We start from the raw sequence: 15,563 nt of genomic DNA, 5'->3' as shown, positions 1-15,563 counted from the left end.
TGAGAGTAGACAATTTTTTTCATTGACTTGAAAATCAGAATTTAGACGAGTTTATTATGATTTGTAAAAATAACTCTATATAAACAAACTGCCTCAAAACTGAGTTTTTTATCAAGTTGACATACCATATGTATATACAGTCATCATTAAAAAGTGTAAAAGAACATAAATAACATTGTCACAAAATAAATTTAAAAGTAAATAAAAATGACTTTATTAAAATATAAATTTGCGTAACATTTCTTTGCTACATACGAATATTGCTTTTTTTTTCATAACTTGTAAAGTGGAAAGATCTTACCCCTTCGAAATTTTGGTTGTTCATTTGTAGGTTCGTAAAATAAAATAGTCGGAGTCTCGGTGGCGAGATTAACAAAACATCAGTTTTTTACACAGACTGTTACTATACGATGTGTTACATTATTGGAGCGTGTCTAAATTGGCCCGTGTCTCGAAATCGACTCTTTTCCCATGACCTCACGTTCTCTTGTCCGATCATTCTCGCATCTCTCTAGCAACTTTTTTATACCTAAAATATTACTTCGTGTAGTGTTCATTATTCGTCACTATTATTTATAAATTTAAAATCTTTCAATTACATCCGCAGCAAGCAATCATTTAAATGACAAATTACAAATTAATTAGGGTATAGTTTAAAATGTTTCTCACATTATCAATCTGATTAGACTCTTGTTTTAATACGCGACCAATACAAAAGAAAAAGAAACTCGAGACCGTCGAAACAAATTTAGAAGTTTAAGGGCTATTGTCTTCGTTTTCGCGAGCGATATGCGACGGTTCGTGTATAGCCGTATCTAAATGAATATGTTATGTACGTCAAATGTGTATATGCGCGTATGTCTCTTTTGTCTCGCACTGACAAATACCAATACTGACGAAGCTGAATACTTGTGACGATGCAATCGCCACAAAACTTTTAAGCTATTTACATAACGGTTTATGCGGAGCAGCATTCAATTACTTGTCAAATTAAATGCCTATAATAACGTATCAATTTGTAATAACCTTAATGCACGATCAAGAGACATGCAAAACGCGGGTGTAAACAACGGAAATTCTGCGAAATTGTCCGCAGTTGCCCACGCCAATGCAAGCCGCATTACTCACGGCCCATAATGCACCCACGCTCGTCGCGTCGTTTCGTAAATGCGTGTGCGCAAACGCGTGTAAACACACCGCGATCGTACGCACGCGGATCGTTTGAATAATGCGACGCGCAATTACTGGCAACGCGACCGAACGGGACGATGTGATTCGTTTTTCCTTCCTGTATATCATTCGCGGTTATTTAAGCTCCACGTGATAACATTCGCATTTTCTCCGCGTAATAACTGAATTACGCGCGTGGCGTTACTCATCCAAATGGGATACAATAAAATACACGGTAGCGTCGAGTAAAATTTTCTACATATATTTTACATCGCGGAGAGAGCTAAAGGAAATTTATTCAACCGTAACAAAATGCAACTTGATTGATGCAGTCGCAACCTAAATCAAATTTCATTCACTCCCGGTGCCACGTAATTTTTTTTGTCTCTCTCTCAGATATAAAATTACTGCAACCGGTTGGTTGGAAATAGATTTAACGTGGATTCTAATTAATTTTGCTATCGTTATGTGTTAAATGTGATAAATTTTAATATCTACATTTTCCGTCTTCTCTCTACCAATGTATTTTTCTATCAAATACTGACAGATCGACTTCTATCGAATATTTTCACTTTTACGATACTTCAATGCTGCATCATATCCGCGCGATAAATTTGAATTTCGTGCCAAGGTCTGTCCTCGAACGGTAGAAGGCGATACAACTGATTTAATCATATCTAAATGTAGAACCAAATTCTATTTCAGATCATCTATTACAAATCAAGGACTATTTATTGGCTCGTATATTTCTTTCGTTTCTTTCCAAAATAAATCATTGAAACTTAATCAAATTGCATTAATCGAAGAATGTGCGCGGACAACGACTCCAGTAAAGTCTCCCAGTATCTAGACCGGTCGCTACCTCGGTTTAAACGGAAGCGGTAAATTAGCCAGGACAGAGATCTATTAATATTTCAGTCTCTCTGTTCCTTCGTTGTCTCACTCGTCTCCACTTATACTCTCCGTGAACTCGTCGAGTCTCCATTAAATCTCAGCGAAACTCTTGCTTTCGTGCCCGTCGTTTTCGACGAGCGAAAAGGGGAGATTTCCGGTCTCCTCATGGGAAATTCCAGATCGCGTATGATCGTATCTCGTTATAAATAATCGCATTATGGCCTGCTCCAGAGTTATTTTCAATAAGTATCGATCTGCCATGAACGACGAGTTAAAAAAGCAAAAAGACCTTATTATGTAGCACTTTAACGTCGGTAGTTTTCACCTTCTTATGTTATTCACGCTATCTTCTCGACACGGATTTCCACTATATTTTAAACTGTAATCAATAAGTTTATTTGAAAAAACATAATGCTTTTGATGATAATACTTTCAGCGAATAATTTCATAAAATTAAATTAAACCTTCTATATCTAACTAATATTAATGAAAATTTAAAAAAACTTTTAATACTTTCTTTTCTCCTTAAAAATCGTATTATTTATTTCATTATATATATATATATATATATAATGCATAAAATACAGATATATTATTTTAAAATAGAAATAATACAAAAGTCTTACATAATATATTCAGGGATTTTAACATTTAATATCCATCACAAGTACTCATTGATTAAAAATTTTTTTTTTAATGCCGTTTTACGTAAGTACTTTTTTTAACTCATATTTTTAGATCTCTGTCTAAATTTATTATGTAACGAAGTCTTTACGTATGTACATTAAATAGGTGCTGTCGTCTGTAAGTTGAAAAAATTAAAACTGATATTCTGGAAATAAGATCTGCCCAGATTAGACAAACGCGATAAATGCACGCGAGCGAAATAGTTAATTGCGTGGCGTGCCGAGTGTCGGATTCGCAAAGGCCGTGTGCACTTAGAATTGAATGTTCCGTCATCGGATCTGCGAAGCCCCGCGCGCTATACTAATTACCCCCGTCTTCGAACACGCGTGTAGCCGCGCCGAATTTTTTCTGTACCTAATAGCGTCGTGTGCACACGCATTAATCTACGCTTGAGCCCCGCACGTATAGGACGGTAAAGTAAATATCACGCGTACAACGCGGAAATAAATCCATAAATGTAGGATGCCCGTAAACGCGCACCAACGACCATTATCGCATCCGGATCTCAGAAGCGGAAATCTATATATGGAAACTAATAAAGCTGCAAACCTCCAGCTGTCACGAAGCATTGCGAAATAATCTTTTTCTCGGAAGAACTTTTCAATTTATATTCCTGCTATACAACGAGTCATTGTGAAAAAGTGGGATGGAAAAATTTTTTCAACATTTAAAAAAAATAAAAAAGTTAAAATGTAATTAAGCAAAAAGTTAAAATGTAATAAACTCTCCAATTTTCTATCGCAATGTTTTTTTTACAATTCCAGAAATTTCAGGATCACAGATGAGTGTGAATCAAATTAGAATTATGCAAAATTAATATGCATTTATTCTCAGTCCACTTTTATATCAATGACTCGTTACACGAAATGGGATACGTAATATATTACACACACTTGAAGAGATTTCTCCTCATAGAAAAAAAATTAAGAAGATTCAGGTCTCGGGGAAGTCATCATTCGTACCCGCAGCCGGTTCGTTCCATTTGTGCCCGAAGACACGGACAGGCTGCGTCGGGACACGTTAATATCACAGATGTACAAGATGGAGGTTCTTAGTCACCGCGGGACATTATGGTAATGCACGCGTGGTTGCGCAACACGGTAATGCGGTTACGATTCATTAAGCCGCGCTCGCAGGTGGCGGAGACGGCGGCGGCAGGCGAGGAGGAAAAAGCGAAGGTTCGACGCGCGGGACTCGTCGAGCGAGACGACAGAGAGCTGTTCCCTCGCACAAAGAGTTGCGGTGGCTCTTCCGACAGGATAATTCGTCCTTTTTCTTTCTAGCGCGAGTCAGGCTTGGATTTTCGAGCAGCCTCCTCGGACCTCGCCGAGAGAACGCGCGCGATTCGCTATGCACCAGGCCCACACGTTGGCGATGTAACGATGATTCATACGCGGAAAGAGATCCGCCTCGTTGGAGCGAAGCGCGGGAAAGGCTATCGGTACAGAAATCCCGGCAAGAATTTACGCCGCGCGCGTCTCACGGAGAACTACTTGTATGCGTAAATATCTACTAGTTTGCTGAGTACTTTACCATTGCAACTGCTTACAGCGATGTCCGCGATAAATTATGATACAGGATGTTCCAGACGTATAAGAAATAGCAATGTTCTGCGCAAACTTTTATGGAAAATAACGTCGAGAGAAGCTATTATCTATATAATTTAATAATAATTTAATTATTTATTTAACTCATAAAATTGTATGTAGATAAATTGAGAAAATCTTTTTCCTAATAACTTAAAACTGACTGATATTAAAAATTAAATTAGTACTTCCTGATAAATAACTTTTTGTAATAATTTATTGTTGAAATCCTAACTCGTATAAAATATTGGAAAGTAACGATGGAATTGTTTTGCTGTCGGAGATGCTAGAAAAAAAAAAACACACGAGTAACTTTGATGAGACGTTGATTCACCGAGCAATGAGGAAGTAAACCGCGCGATCCTTGCATAGAAGGATCTCGTACTCATTGCGAAACCACTAAAACCGCAAAGCAGAGGTAATGGCGCTTGTCTCGGGTCAGCACAATCAAGGACGTCCCAGGCGGCACATTCGGCGAACATGCCATTGATTAACCCCCTCATAATTAAATCTCGACTTTAATGATTTCCGAAGAAATCAGATAACGCATTACTAGAGTTATCTCTCTTCTTTGGAGAAACACATTAATATAAATAAATACACACACAAAGAGACATTCATTCTATACCTATTCTATTTACGGTTATTTATCGTTAAGTATTTAAATAAAATCGGACTGTGTGTCTGATTATTTAAGCACTTTGTATTTCTATTTTCATAGAAATTTTTCAGATTACAGCTTAAAAAAACAGACAAATGTCATAAGAAGAAAATAATCTAATATTATATACTCACAAATGATAATACTTTTATACGAAACAATAGTCTTTAACGTTTCTATTATACACATATTCATAAATTATTTATAAGTTTACGTGGTGTATTTATGCAAAAATATTGAACGAATCATGCCCTTTATCGGGGTGTACGCGATTATTTTGCAAAGCGTGACGTGAAGGGATCTTCATTTCGACAAGCAAACGACAAATCTCGTTCCTCTTTGAGGGGACGAGCCCCGGACGCGATGCGAAGCGACGTGACGTGGTGCACCGTGTCGACTCGGTCGGAACGGAACGACGGGCAGGAATCGTTTATTGTGAAAGCTCGATTAATCCTCCACCATCGCCAATTTCGTCGAGAATCCATCCGGTCAGCCATTGCTAGGGCTCACCATGCAGTCAGCGAACATGTCCCAGGGTGAAAAGTTATGCTACAGTAGCCAGATAACTTGCCGTATAAATGCGAGTCTCTCCCCCTCCTCCCCCGTTTATCGTTAACTCACGGCGTTAGTGACAAGAGATACACATTATTGCTTGCACCCGAATGCATTAAATGCGAAAAATAATTTTCCGCTGTAGAGAAATTCGCGCGTATGCATGGTGTAGAAGATTTAAATATCTTTTAAAATCAAATATATAAAGAGAGAATGAACGAGACAATAAGCAGAACTACCGCATGAAGTGGTAATGTTTAATGATATGTACTTATACATGAAAATCATATTATAAATATAAATATTTGAAAACTTCAATTGGGATAAATGATGTTAGGTTCGGTATTAACATCGCGTTCTGTGTCGCGTAGATCATTGGTAATCCATGTTGAACTTTCGTTCGGATCGTTTGATTTTTTATTTTGATTATCAAAAGAAATGTACTTATAAAATCATTCTTTATGTAGCATATACATGGAATATAATTATTATATGTGATACAACTTTGATATATTAGACTTTCTTCCTTATACATTTGTAATTTTTTAATCACAATATTTTATTTAACAAATATAATAAAAATAATAATATAAAAGTTGGTAAATATAACAAATACAAACAAAAATACCATGAACGATTCACGTGGCGTGGTAGTTAAGTCATTTATAGTAAAATTGACCCAGAAAAAATTTGAGTCTCCCTAAAATACTAGCTTTCAAGAATAATAAATTTAGAAGAAATAAATAAGAGATCTTGCAGCATAAAATACCTAATTTTTCAAGAAATAACTGATGTCTAATATAGTTTAATTAAATTAATTAGATAATTAATTAGAAAATTAACGATAAAATTACTTCAACATTTAGCAAAAATAGGTGCGTACGTTTATTTGTCCAAGTTTGGAACGTATAAAAATAATAGTTGAATTAGCGAGCGCAAGTGGAAAGAGACAAACAGTAGTCAGACCGCGAGGCGTCGAAAGACTATCAGTGAAGTCGCGACAAAGAGCGGTTTCAGCGTGGCCGCGTCTGTTTTACGAATCGCGGACGAGTACTCGCGAAAAATAAACGTGCTGAGTAAACGGAGAGGAACGATAGCAAGAGAAGGCGACGCGATACAACACACACGACACCACGCGACGGCGACGCTCGAGGAAACATGCGAAGCGGGTGGCACAAGAATCGCGACGATGGAAAAAGGAACGAGACGACATCGACGTCCCGTGGAAAAGGAAGGGCGACAAGTGCGACGGCGAACGAAGGCGGAAAACAACGGACTGCAAAAGAACGATAGAAAGAAAAGGAAGGAGAGGAGGAAGGAAGAGTGGGGGGGAGAAAGAGAGAGAGAGAGCCGGAGAGGTAAAGAAGAGGAGAAAGAGAGGGACGACGGTGTACAAAGAGCGCGTGCAAACGCGCCAATTACGAACTCGTCCGAAGACGGCCATTAAGAGTCGTGACAAACAAACGACCAACCCTTTTTGTCGTCCTCCCGAGGAGGCCCCGCGACGATCGTCCTAACGATCGTCGGTACACCTTCGCGTGATTTCTCAACCGGCACAGCGAACGAAGAATCGTCATCCCTCTTCCTCCTCCGCCGCCGCCGCCACCAACACCAACACCACCACTACCACCAGCAGCATTGCCGCCGTTGCCCTTCTTCACCCCCGCGCGTTGTCTCAACCGACTCTCTCCGGGTTCGCGAGTGGTTTCTTTGTCGAGATTCGCCTTGCCTTTGATCTCGGCGGGAGAGAACGTCGTCGCACCGACATGGTCGTTCCCGTATGATCCCGCCGCGCCGCCAAGTCGTCCGGTTCGACCGGATTTTCCAAGGGGGCCCCGTGCACACGCCGCGCGCGCGGATCACATGCCAATCGTACCGAGATCTTAAACAGCTTTCATCGCACCCCGCATCCCGGTACCCCGTCACAATGTTGCCGCCAACAATCGGTCGCGCCACGTTTTTTTGCCACGTCGCGGTAAATCACTGATAACCAGAGAGTGGACCGGTTTGCTACTTTATCCGTAGTTAATTTAGCACACATTCAGATAAAATTCATTTACCTTTTTCATTGCAAAAGATTAAGGAGAAATTATATATAGATATGGTATATCTCCACAGAACTATTAGATTCTTAATCAGCAATAAAAAAATTGAAATACCCTAACGGTAATTTGGAAAGTTACAATTATTAATCGATATGAATTATTCAACCGCGTTTATCAGACTCAATCGTGTATATTCTATTTTTATCCAAAATTAATTGTTTGTATTACAGTCAATATATATCATTTTCGACGTTTTCAATATTAAGTATTACAACAACGTGCATCTATTATAGTAGCATCACCAGCATCGGTAATGCGCTTACAGAGCGACGAGCTCTCGGTCGGTCGACAATGTATATTATCGTTGATCGATTTACATGTTTTCTAAGCATCTGCCCGGAACATCGCTATATGTATGGTCCGTCGATTGTTAATAATCGATTCACCGGTAACTGATAATTATTTAATTAACAATTAATTATTTGCGGCTGTTAACGACGTGAGTGGCTCCGCGGCATCCCCGGGGGCACTCCGGGGTTAATTACCTCACAACGTTCAGCCGACTGTGATATCAATGTACCTAGTTTGTACTGGGGAACCGTTAAATAGTCATATGCATTTCCAATCTGCGTATCTGTTGTATCAGAATGCCCGTCGGTCGTAATTATAGGAGGGAGCAGTTTACCCGAAACTATCTGTAGAATGTCTTGAAATCCTAAAAAAAACCAAGATCCTTTTTTATCTACAAATGCTTTACAGATAATAGAGATAAAAAAGAGAATGTATAACAGAAATATTTCTTACACGATTCTTGAGAGAAGAATCATGATTTATTTCTTTATTCATTATTTGTATCTCCGTCTTTTACACACAAATAACAATGCATTACAATACATAACCATAACTTTTAATTTTTTTATTTTCTAGATTTTGTTGTTTCAATTGGTTTCTGTATAGATTCATAATAGAAACTACTTAAAATTTTTTTGTCTAATATATCTATAATACATATGTAAAGTAGCAGGACTGAAAAAAATCAGCAAAAAATTTACAGAAATATTTATTACTGAACGTAATCTCTTGTAAACATCAAAATTAAGATATGCACAGAAAAATAAATTAAGATATATAACAGAAAAATAAATTTAAAATCTAAATTGTAAAATATACAGATATTAAAATCAGTCAGTCATTCTGTCCATTGAAGATCTTTAAAAAAAAAAGTAGTGTAAGAAAATAATTCACGATTATCAGCAAATTTCTGCACTACCATTTTAAAACTCTAATGAATACTCAATATATAATTTCATTGCAAAATTGACTCATACAAAAAGTTATATAATATGAAGATTTCACTATTGAAATGACCCTGGAAATAATGATGTATTTTCCTTCAATCATAAAAGCTTCAACCACGGTAAAAAATAATTTCTCTTTGCGGTGACGTGGTTACAACTACGTACTCAAACACGACTGCTCTGCTTCTTAAATACTGTTTACAAACATGATAAGCGTTATCGCTGGCTGAAATTCCATGTGAACGAAAAAAATTATTTTATTCTATGTTAATTCAATATATCATAGACGTTTTTGTTCTTAATAATGAGGATCGGCTCTTACATAATATGTATTTACGAATTCATAAAAATGATCTAATAAAGGAGAGAGATAATTTCCATGTAATCTATGTCAATTTTTCTAGTCGCGCACGCTCAGGACTTTTCAATTAAATTTTCATTTTCTCTTGGAATCAGCAACGCTCTTTTAGCTTCTAATGGAAGATACTTAATTGTCCCGCTTAATCGTTACAAAGGCATATTATCATCGTAATATAGCTCTTTTATATATATATATATATATATAATATATTATACTATATTCCGGTTACGCCTTCATGTCGGCAGGTCTCCATATTTTTATTTCGTATGGCCGGTAATTTATTACAACGCTACGCAATGTAATAAATCGGTCGCGTGTATCGACCGATTACTGCGAGTACTTTTTCGAGTTTTACGATCAGAATCATGGTCGTAAGTGCGCCAAGAAAAGTATCGAGTCACAAACTCAGGATTACGTTCCTCCGCTTTTTTGCCTTTCTCATCCGTAAATCTAAAACGACTTTACGCAAATAGGTAGGCTTTTAGGTTTTACGATGAAAAGTACCGGAGGTAAATACAGTTTAACGCCATACAAATAACGCTGCTGATCTCGGAGCTCGTTTCGAGCTGACGGAAGAGAAGTAAAGGTTTCAGAGGTATCGTCAGGCTGGACGTAAAATTGGAAACCGCCGCCAAGAAAAATATGCGCCCGCGCTCATTTACTCCGGTTCCATCTTCATTCGTGCACCGCTGAAAGATCTACGACGAAGACGTCTCGCCACGTGGCAATGCGCAATAAACTACAGCATCAGTCGTCCACCACACCATTTTCTACGAAACAAAGATCCAATATTCCAGGAATTTAAAAATAATACTGACATCGCGCGCGCACGTTATTGACGTGAAATAAACTGCGGCATCGGAGCCTTGTGCGATTTAGATATAGAAGAAAAATTTCAAACAGTGACGTCAACCGCAGTATCGGCATACCAAGAATTCGAGATTATTGATGTTGTTAAAGTGGTATCGAATTTACGTAATAAAAAAAGGACAGAATAAGAATTAAGCGCGGAAAACAAAGTGCGTACAAAAATTAAGTTTAAATCACAAATCGAATTTGAACGAAGAACATGGTGTTACACGTTTCGGCTCACTTTTGAGCAATCTTTAAAACCGTACACCTAGTATCGAATTATGTGAAGTAACCTGTAACAGATCATTAATGTGCCGTGGAGAATCATTCCGTAAATAATGCATCAGACGGTTAGAAAACCATGTGGAAAGGTCAACCATGTCTTTTATAGATTAGAAATAAATTCAAACAACTGACGCAATGTACTCATGAATTCGTCAAATGTTAATAACATTCTTTAGATACGAAATTATTAGATTTATTTTAATCACGATGTTGAAACTATCAAAAAACGACTACACTGTATGTGTTTAAAACATTGAAACAACGAAGAATCATCGAGATAAAAAGGGATGATCGTCTGGCGCAACGTACGTGGCTAAATAACGATTTATTTGCAACTCCTAAAGTTCTTTTCTCCGGTGGTAACAGAAAGAGAAAGAGGAGGATGGCGGGGAAAGAGACGAGAGGGACAACAACCACGCGTGCACGTGTGTCGCAATGTCCCTTAACGACTGACGGCTGCTGGAGAACCGGTCGACCTCGATACACCTCGAGGCCCGGTTCTCCTGTACATATTACACTCTGAGTAATATACGTATTCCCGATACACATACATCGCGCGCGAGCTGGGATTTTGCACAATCGCTGATGCCGCCGTCGCGCCATCGCTCACGAAGTTAAAACTATACCGTGGAAAATCGGTTTTACTGTGCCTCGTTTAAATAACGGATCCCAGGTTTTTGCCCGGCACAAACCTCTCCGCAATGCCACGCTATTGTAACGTCGCGCTCTACTCTATTCCAACATGGTGCATCCATGGGTGTATTTAACTCGTGACAACAAACTCGGAAGGTCGCGTAAGAAAATGTTTGGAGCAGTCTGTCTTTTTCCCATATCTCGAATATACAAGCTTTCTCGCGTAGATCAATTTTTTTTATACGAATTATAATGCAGATGTAAGAATTTTTCAATTCTGAAAAAATCACCTTTCGTGAAATTTCGCGTCTGAATCTGGATCAACGAACCTATTGTACTACTTAGCGAAATCTTTCCAACGAATTCTTGAGTTAAGTCTATACACATAAATTTTGAGATTCACAATACATAACAGAAAGACTACAGGATCGATCAATTTGCTTCATACAGATTTTACACTGATGAACAAAATAACTTTGCATCAAATAATGAAAACAATTTTTACAATCTGTAAGTTAAAAGTCTATATTTCAGGGTTCGCCAATTAGAAAAAGACTATATTCGGCTAATGGTATGAAATTCATCAAACGTTAGATTAATAATATTTTTTTTCCAAACATGGATTTGTTAGGCAATATTTTTTAATTTAAAAAAATGAACATATCTCTCTTAAGTTGCTCTTCTTCATTAGAACTCCGTATTATTACGCTTCTATACGCATTGTAACAAAGTATAAGTGCATACGGCGACGTAATAGCGTACGTCGATACGTTCGACGGATCAATTTACCTGTTCCCAGTGTATTTCACAACAAGGCTTATCATGTCGTTGCCAAAGCGAATGAGCGCGCGTGAGTACTACCGATAAATCCGATGGCCATTAGCACCATTAAAATCCTGTTTAGTTGCGTCAGAGTTCAAGCAGATTTATCGCGCGATTGCACGGTGACATTTGCCCGCCACTTCTAATTATCCGATACGCGTTTTCTTTCTCGTTTTCGCCCCCCCTCCCCCTCCCACCCACCCCCTCCCAGATTTCACACGTTACTTCGGAGAATCGCTCTGAGTGTATTTAATTAGTCTTTTTTTTTTTACCGTTTAAGTAATATTTCGTAATTTCTACGAAACTCGTTGTAATAGTATAGAAAAACTGTTTGTTTTGTTATTATGTTGCGGCATAGATAGAATCAGACACACGCGGTTTAGTGCTGCTTGCATAATACTCAAAACACGATATAATATACGAACAGGTTGCGCGCGAGTCTACTTCGTAAATGAAATTCAAATTACATTTAACTTCGTATCCTCTGTTTGAACTTTTTAGAATATATAAATAAACGATTAGATATGTAAATTATGTAAAAAAAAACTCACCTCACGGTTTCTTTAGCTAATTTCTCTCTAAATAAATAAGATATCAGATTGTATTAAATAATATTCTCGTTAGAAAAGTGTAAATTTACAGAAGCAGAATTTTTCGCGTACGCGAAGCTAACCTCGACAAGTATCGCGAGTGAAAAATATCAAGAAACATGCAATTGAATTTTTATTAAGGAAACGCGACCATCAGATTGGTCGTATATATGAAAGGAAATATGAGGAAATCTCTTACACTCTGTATCAAATAAATCTACAATTTTAATTTAGCACAACCTGCTGTACGAGAATTAAGCGCGGCATGCGTAACGTGCGATTTTTCGCGATTGCGGTCGCTCACCGGATTTAACTCGAGCACAGTTCCACAATAATCGCAGCGGGGAAGTGAACACCAACGGCACGCTCGACGATTTAACCGAGAATGATTCAACCCCCAATTGCCTTCTGGAGCGTGTCGTGGCCGATAATATCAGGTCGGTTGGTCCTCTCTATGACGTAGTAAACCGCAAAACGGAGAGCCCCGAACGATTGGCAAAGAGCGGTTGGTGTTGTGCCGTAAGGTAGCCCCGGTTCGTGAAAGTAACGGGCCACGCGTTTATATTTTTCAATGCAACTGCACTCACAAGTACACACACGCTCGAGCCGAGTTTATGATTTCGCCCTCCCGCCCCCGCCTGTTCCCGGCCACTCGCTGCTGCTACCAGCGGCAGTGGCGGCCTGGCGGCCATTAGCCCGCATGGATTGCGCAATTTCGGGAAATTGCGAAGTAATTCGCGGTTGCGGCCACTCTCGACGCAGAGACGGCGACGACGCGCTGGCGAGGCGACGCGACTGGTTAACCAGCGACACAGAAAAGAACTAGGGAATTCTACGAAAGGACGATCGTTGCTGGCTCGCGATGACGATGTTGGTCCGCCGCAATCAATCCGACAAAGAAGCAAAAAAGAAGAGGGACAGGGAACGATTATATTGGAAGAATCGCGCGCGGTTAAAGCGGCCGGCGAATTCTGCGAATCATCCGTGTCAATTTGGATGGATTTTACGTAACAGAAACCGAGTACCGGTTTAGTTTGACTCAACGACATTTTCAGAATTCTTATGTCTCATGAATTATGATGTAACACGAGCTGTTGTCTGTTTTCTATATTATAATTTATATAGAAACGTAAGGGAAATAATTCTTCTTGGAAGCATCGTCTTAAATTAAATAATTTATATTCATATTTTTATTTCTAATTAATAATTGTATAGTATTTTATTCGGTCATAAACTGTCGCACTATATTCATATTTACAGTTTTCCTTCTTATTATTTAATATCGTAAGTCATATATATTCCGAAAAGATTTTTCTAAAGAGAAATTTTGAATGTTTATTTTTTTCTAAATTTTTCTAACTAAATATACTTCTTTTTCTTGTAAAAACAATTAAAATGAAGTCATATTACACATCATAACGAATCGTTTATATAATTGTACAATTAATTTTGAGTTCAGCAAGGATTTTAAAGAAAATAGAAATAACCATTGTTATAAGATGTAGCTACACAATATTAACATTATGACAGATAGATTACGACAGATTTTTTTGTTTGCAAAATTTGATGACAATTCCAGATTGTTATTGCCTACCGTTGCCGTGGCGATTTGTTCCACCCATCACCGTTATAATTACATAATCACTACCCATATAGTCCTAATTGTGTTTGTTATACTATCGCCACCACCATGTTTTACCCATATTTTATGACAAAGTAAGAAATCAGATGTAAAAGACAAGAAAGAGAGAAGAAATTTAAATAACTTATTTCCAAAAAAAGATAGCCCACGTAAAGTGGGCCGTCTAAAGAGAAAAAATAAAAAAAGAAATGTCTACGATACCGATGCTATTCTGAGTACTGAGTTCCCAGTCTTTCATGAGGATTTCTCGGGCAGGTCAGGATGACGGCGACGTGGGTACACCTATAATGCAGACAGTGATCGTCACATATAGACTAGCATAAATATCGTGTTAGGCGATTGTCGAAAGTCACTAAAATACAGTACTATATCTATTTAAAATTAAAAAAAGAAGAGAAAGAGTATTTAGGGTGCATTTTGAATAAGTGATCTATAAACTATACGTCTGTAATTTTGGTTTAAAACATTTTTTGCGTTTTGCAACTTCTAGTCCCATTTTTAAATAGAGATAAAAGATTTAATCTAGCTTTTAATATTTATTATTGTAAATATATAGTATGAGAGTAAAAGCTTCTATCACTATCAACATCCAAACTTCCATATAATAGTCTTGTAGATATATAATTGAGATTGATTCAATTTGAGTAAATAATTATTTTTTCACAGAAAAACTGTTTTATCTGATTTAGTAATAATAAGTACAACAATTATGATATTTATTAATCACATGCCTCGGTCGAACTGGAGAAGTGCACGCTCCGGGTGTAATCGGGATATTCAGATTTCAATTTTGGTTTGATTCAAATTTCTGATATTTTTTGCAGTATTTTAAAATACTTATATACAATATATTTAAAAACGTGTGCGTATGTATAAAAGCATTGTTATTTTTAAATTGACAAGCAATTTAATTTAATAATATTATTCCAGCTTTAGTTTAAAACTGGCTGTGTTCGATGCGCAGTTCGAAAAACTAGAAAATATCTTTAATAATTAATTAATATACAGAAATATTGTATATATTATTGTCACTAAAATCCAATCGGGATCGTAACTTATTATTGTTTAAATAAAAAAAGATGTGCAACAGAAAAATAAGTTAAAGTTTTCTTTCGTTCGTCGAACAGGTATGATTAACGATCGAAAATCCGCCGAAGCAAAGCGCAATAATTATATCCGCGTGTGAGTTTTTCTTTCGAAAAGACCGGACGTCCTAACTTTCACACGTGCAATGTTTCTGTGGTGAAATCGGCACGTTATAAGTTATACGAGGTGAGCAACAGTCGCGAACTCACCGTTCGCGGTTACGCTTACTAGCGTCTTCGGAAAGCGTGGAGAGCAATGAGACAGCTCTGCACGCATGCACACATTACCACAAATGTGTGTAAACACACATCCCCTCAAATTACCCCGAAACGACACGCAGGGCGATGAACGTAATTTCGTTTAATTTCGTTTAATTAACAAAATCGACCGTTCGTTTAT

At 37.6% G+C, this 15,563-nt stretch overlaps 1 protein-coding gene across 3 annotated transcripts in view; it reads right to left on the bottom strand.

Moving 5' to 3' along the window:
* The window catches only part of scalloped (TEA domain transcription factor 1 homolog scalloped), a 156,864-nt gene that overhangs the window by 71,600 nt on the left and 69,701 nt on the right, over positions 1-15,563 (bottom strand). For 2 of the 3 annotated variants that reach the window (XM_018548743.1, XM_018548760.1), the window contains exon 2: positions 14,280-14,360. In XM_018548743.1, coding sequence (XP_018404245.1) covers positions 14,280-14,316 — 37 coding nt within the window. In that variant the 5' untranslated portion in view covers positions 14,317-14,360. Of the gene's footprint in view, positions 1-14,279; positions 14,361-15,563 lie in introns of those variants that run through there. The other variant, XM_018548752.1, reaches the window with a different exon arrangement.

The sequence above is a fragment of the Cyphomyrmex costatus genome, unplaced genomic scaffold, assembly GCF_001594065.2.
Source record: "Cyphomyrmex costatus isolate MS0001 unplaced genomic scaffold, Ccosl1.0 scaffold123, whole genome shotgun sequence".
Taxonomy (NCBI): Eukaryota; Metazoa; Arthropoda; class Insecta; order Hymenoptera; family Formicidae; genus Cyphomyrmex; species Cyphomyrmex costatus.
The sequence above is the reverse complement of the archived record's forward strand: the minus strand, read 5'-3'. Positions and strand labels throughout refer to the sequence as shown.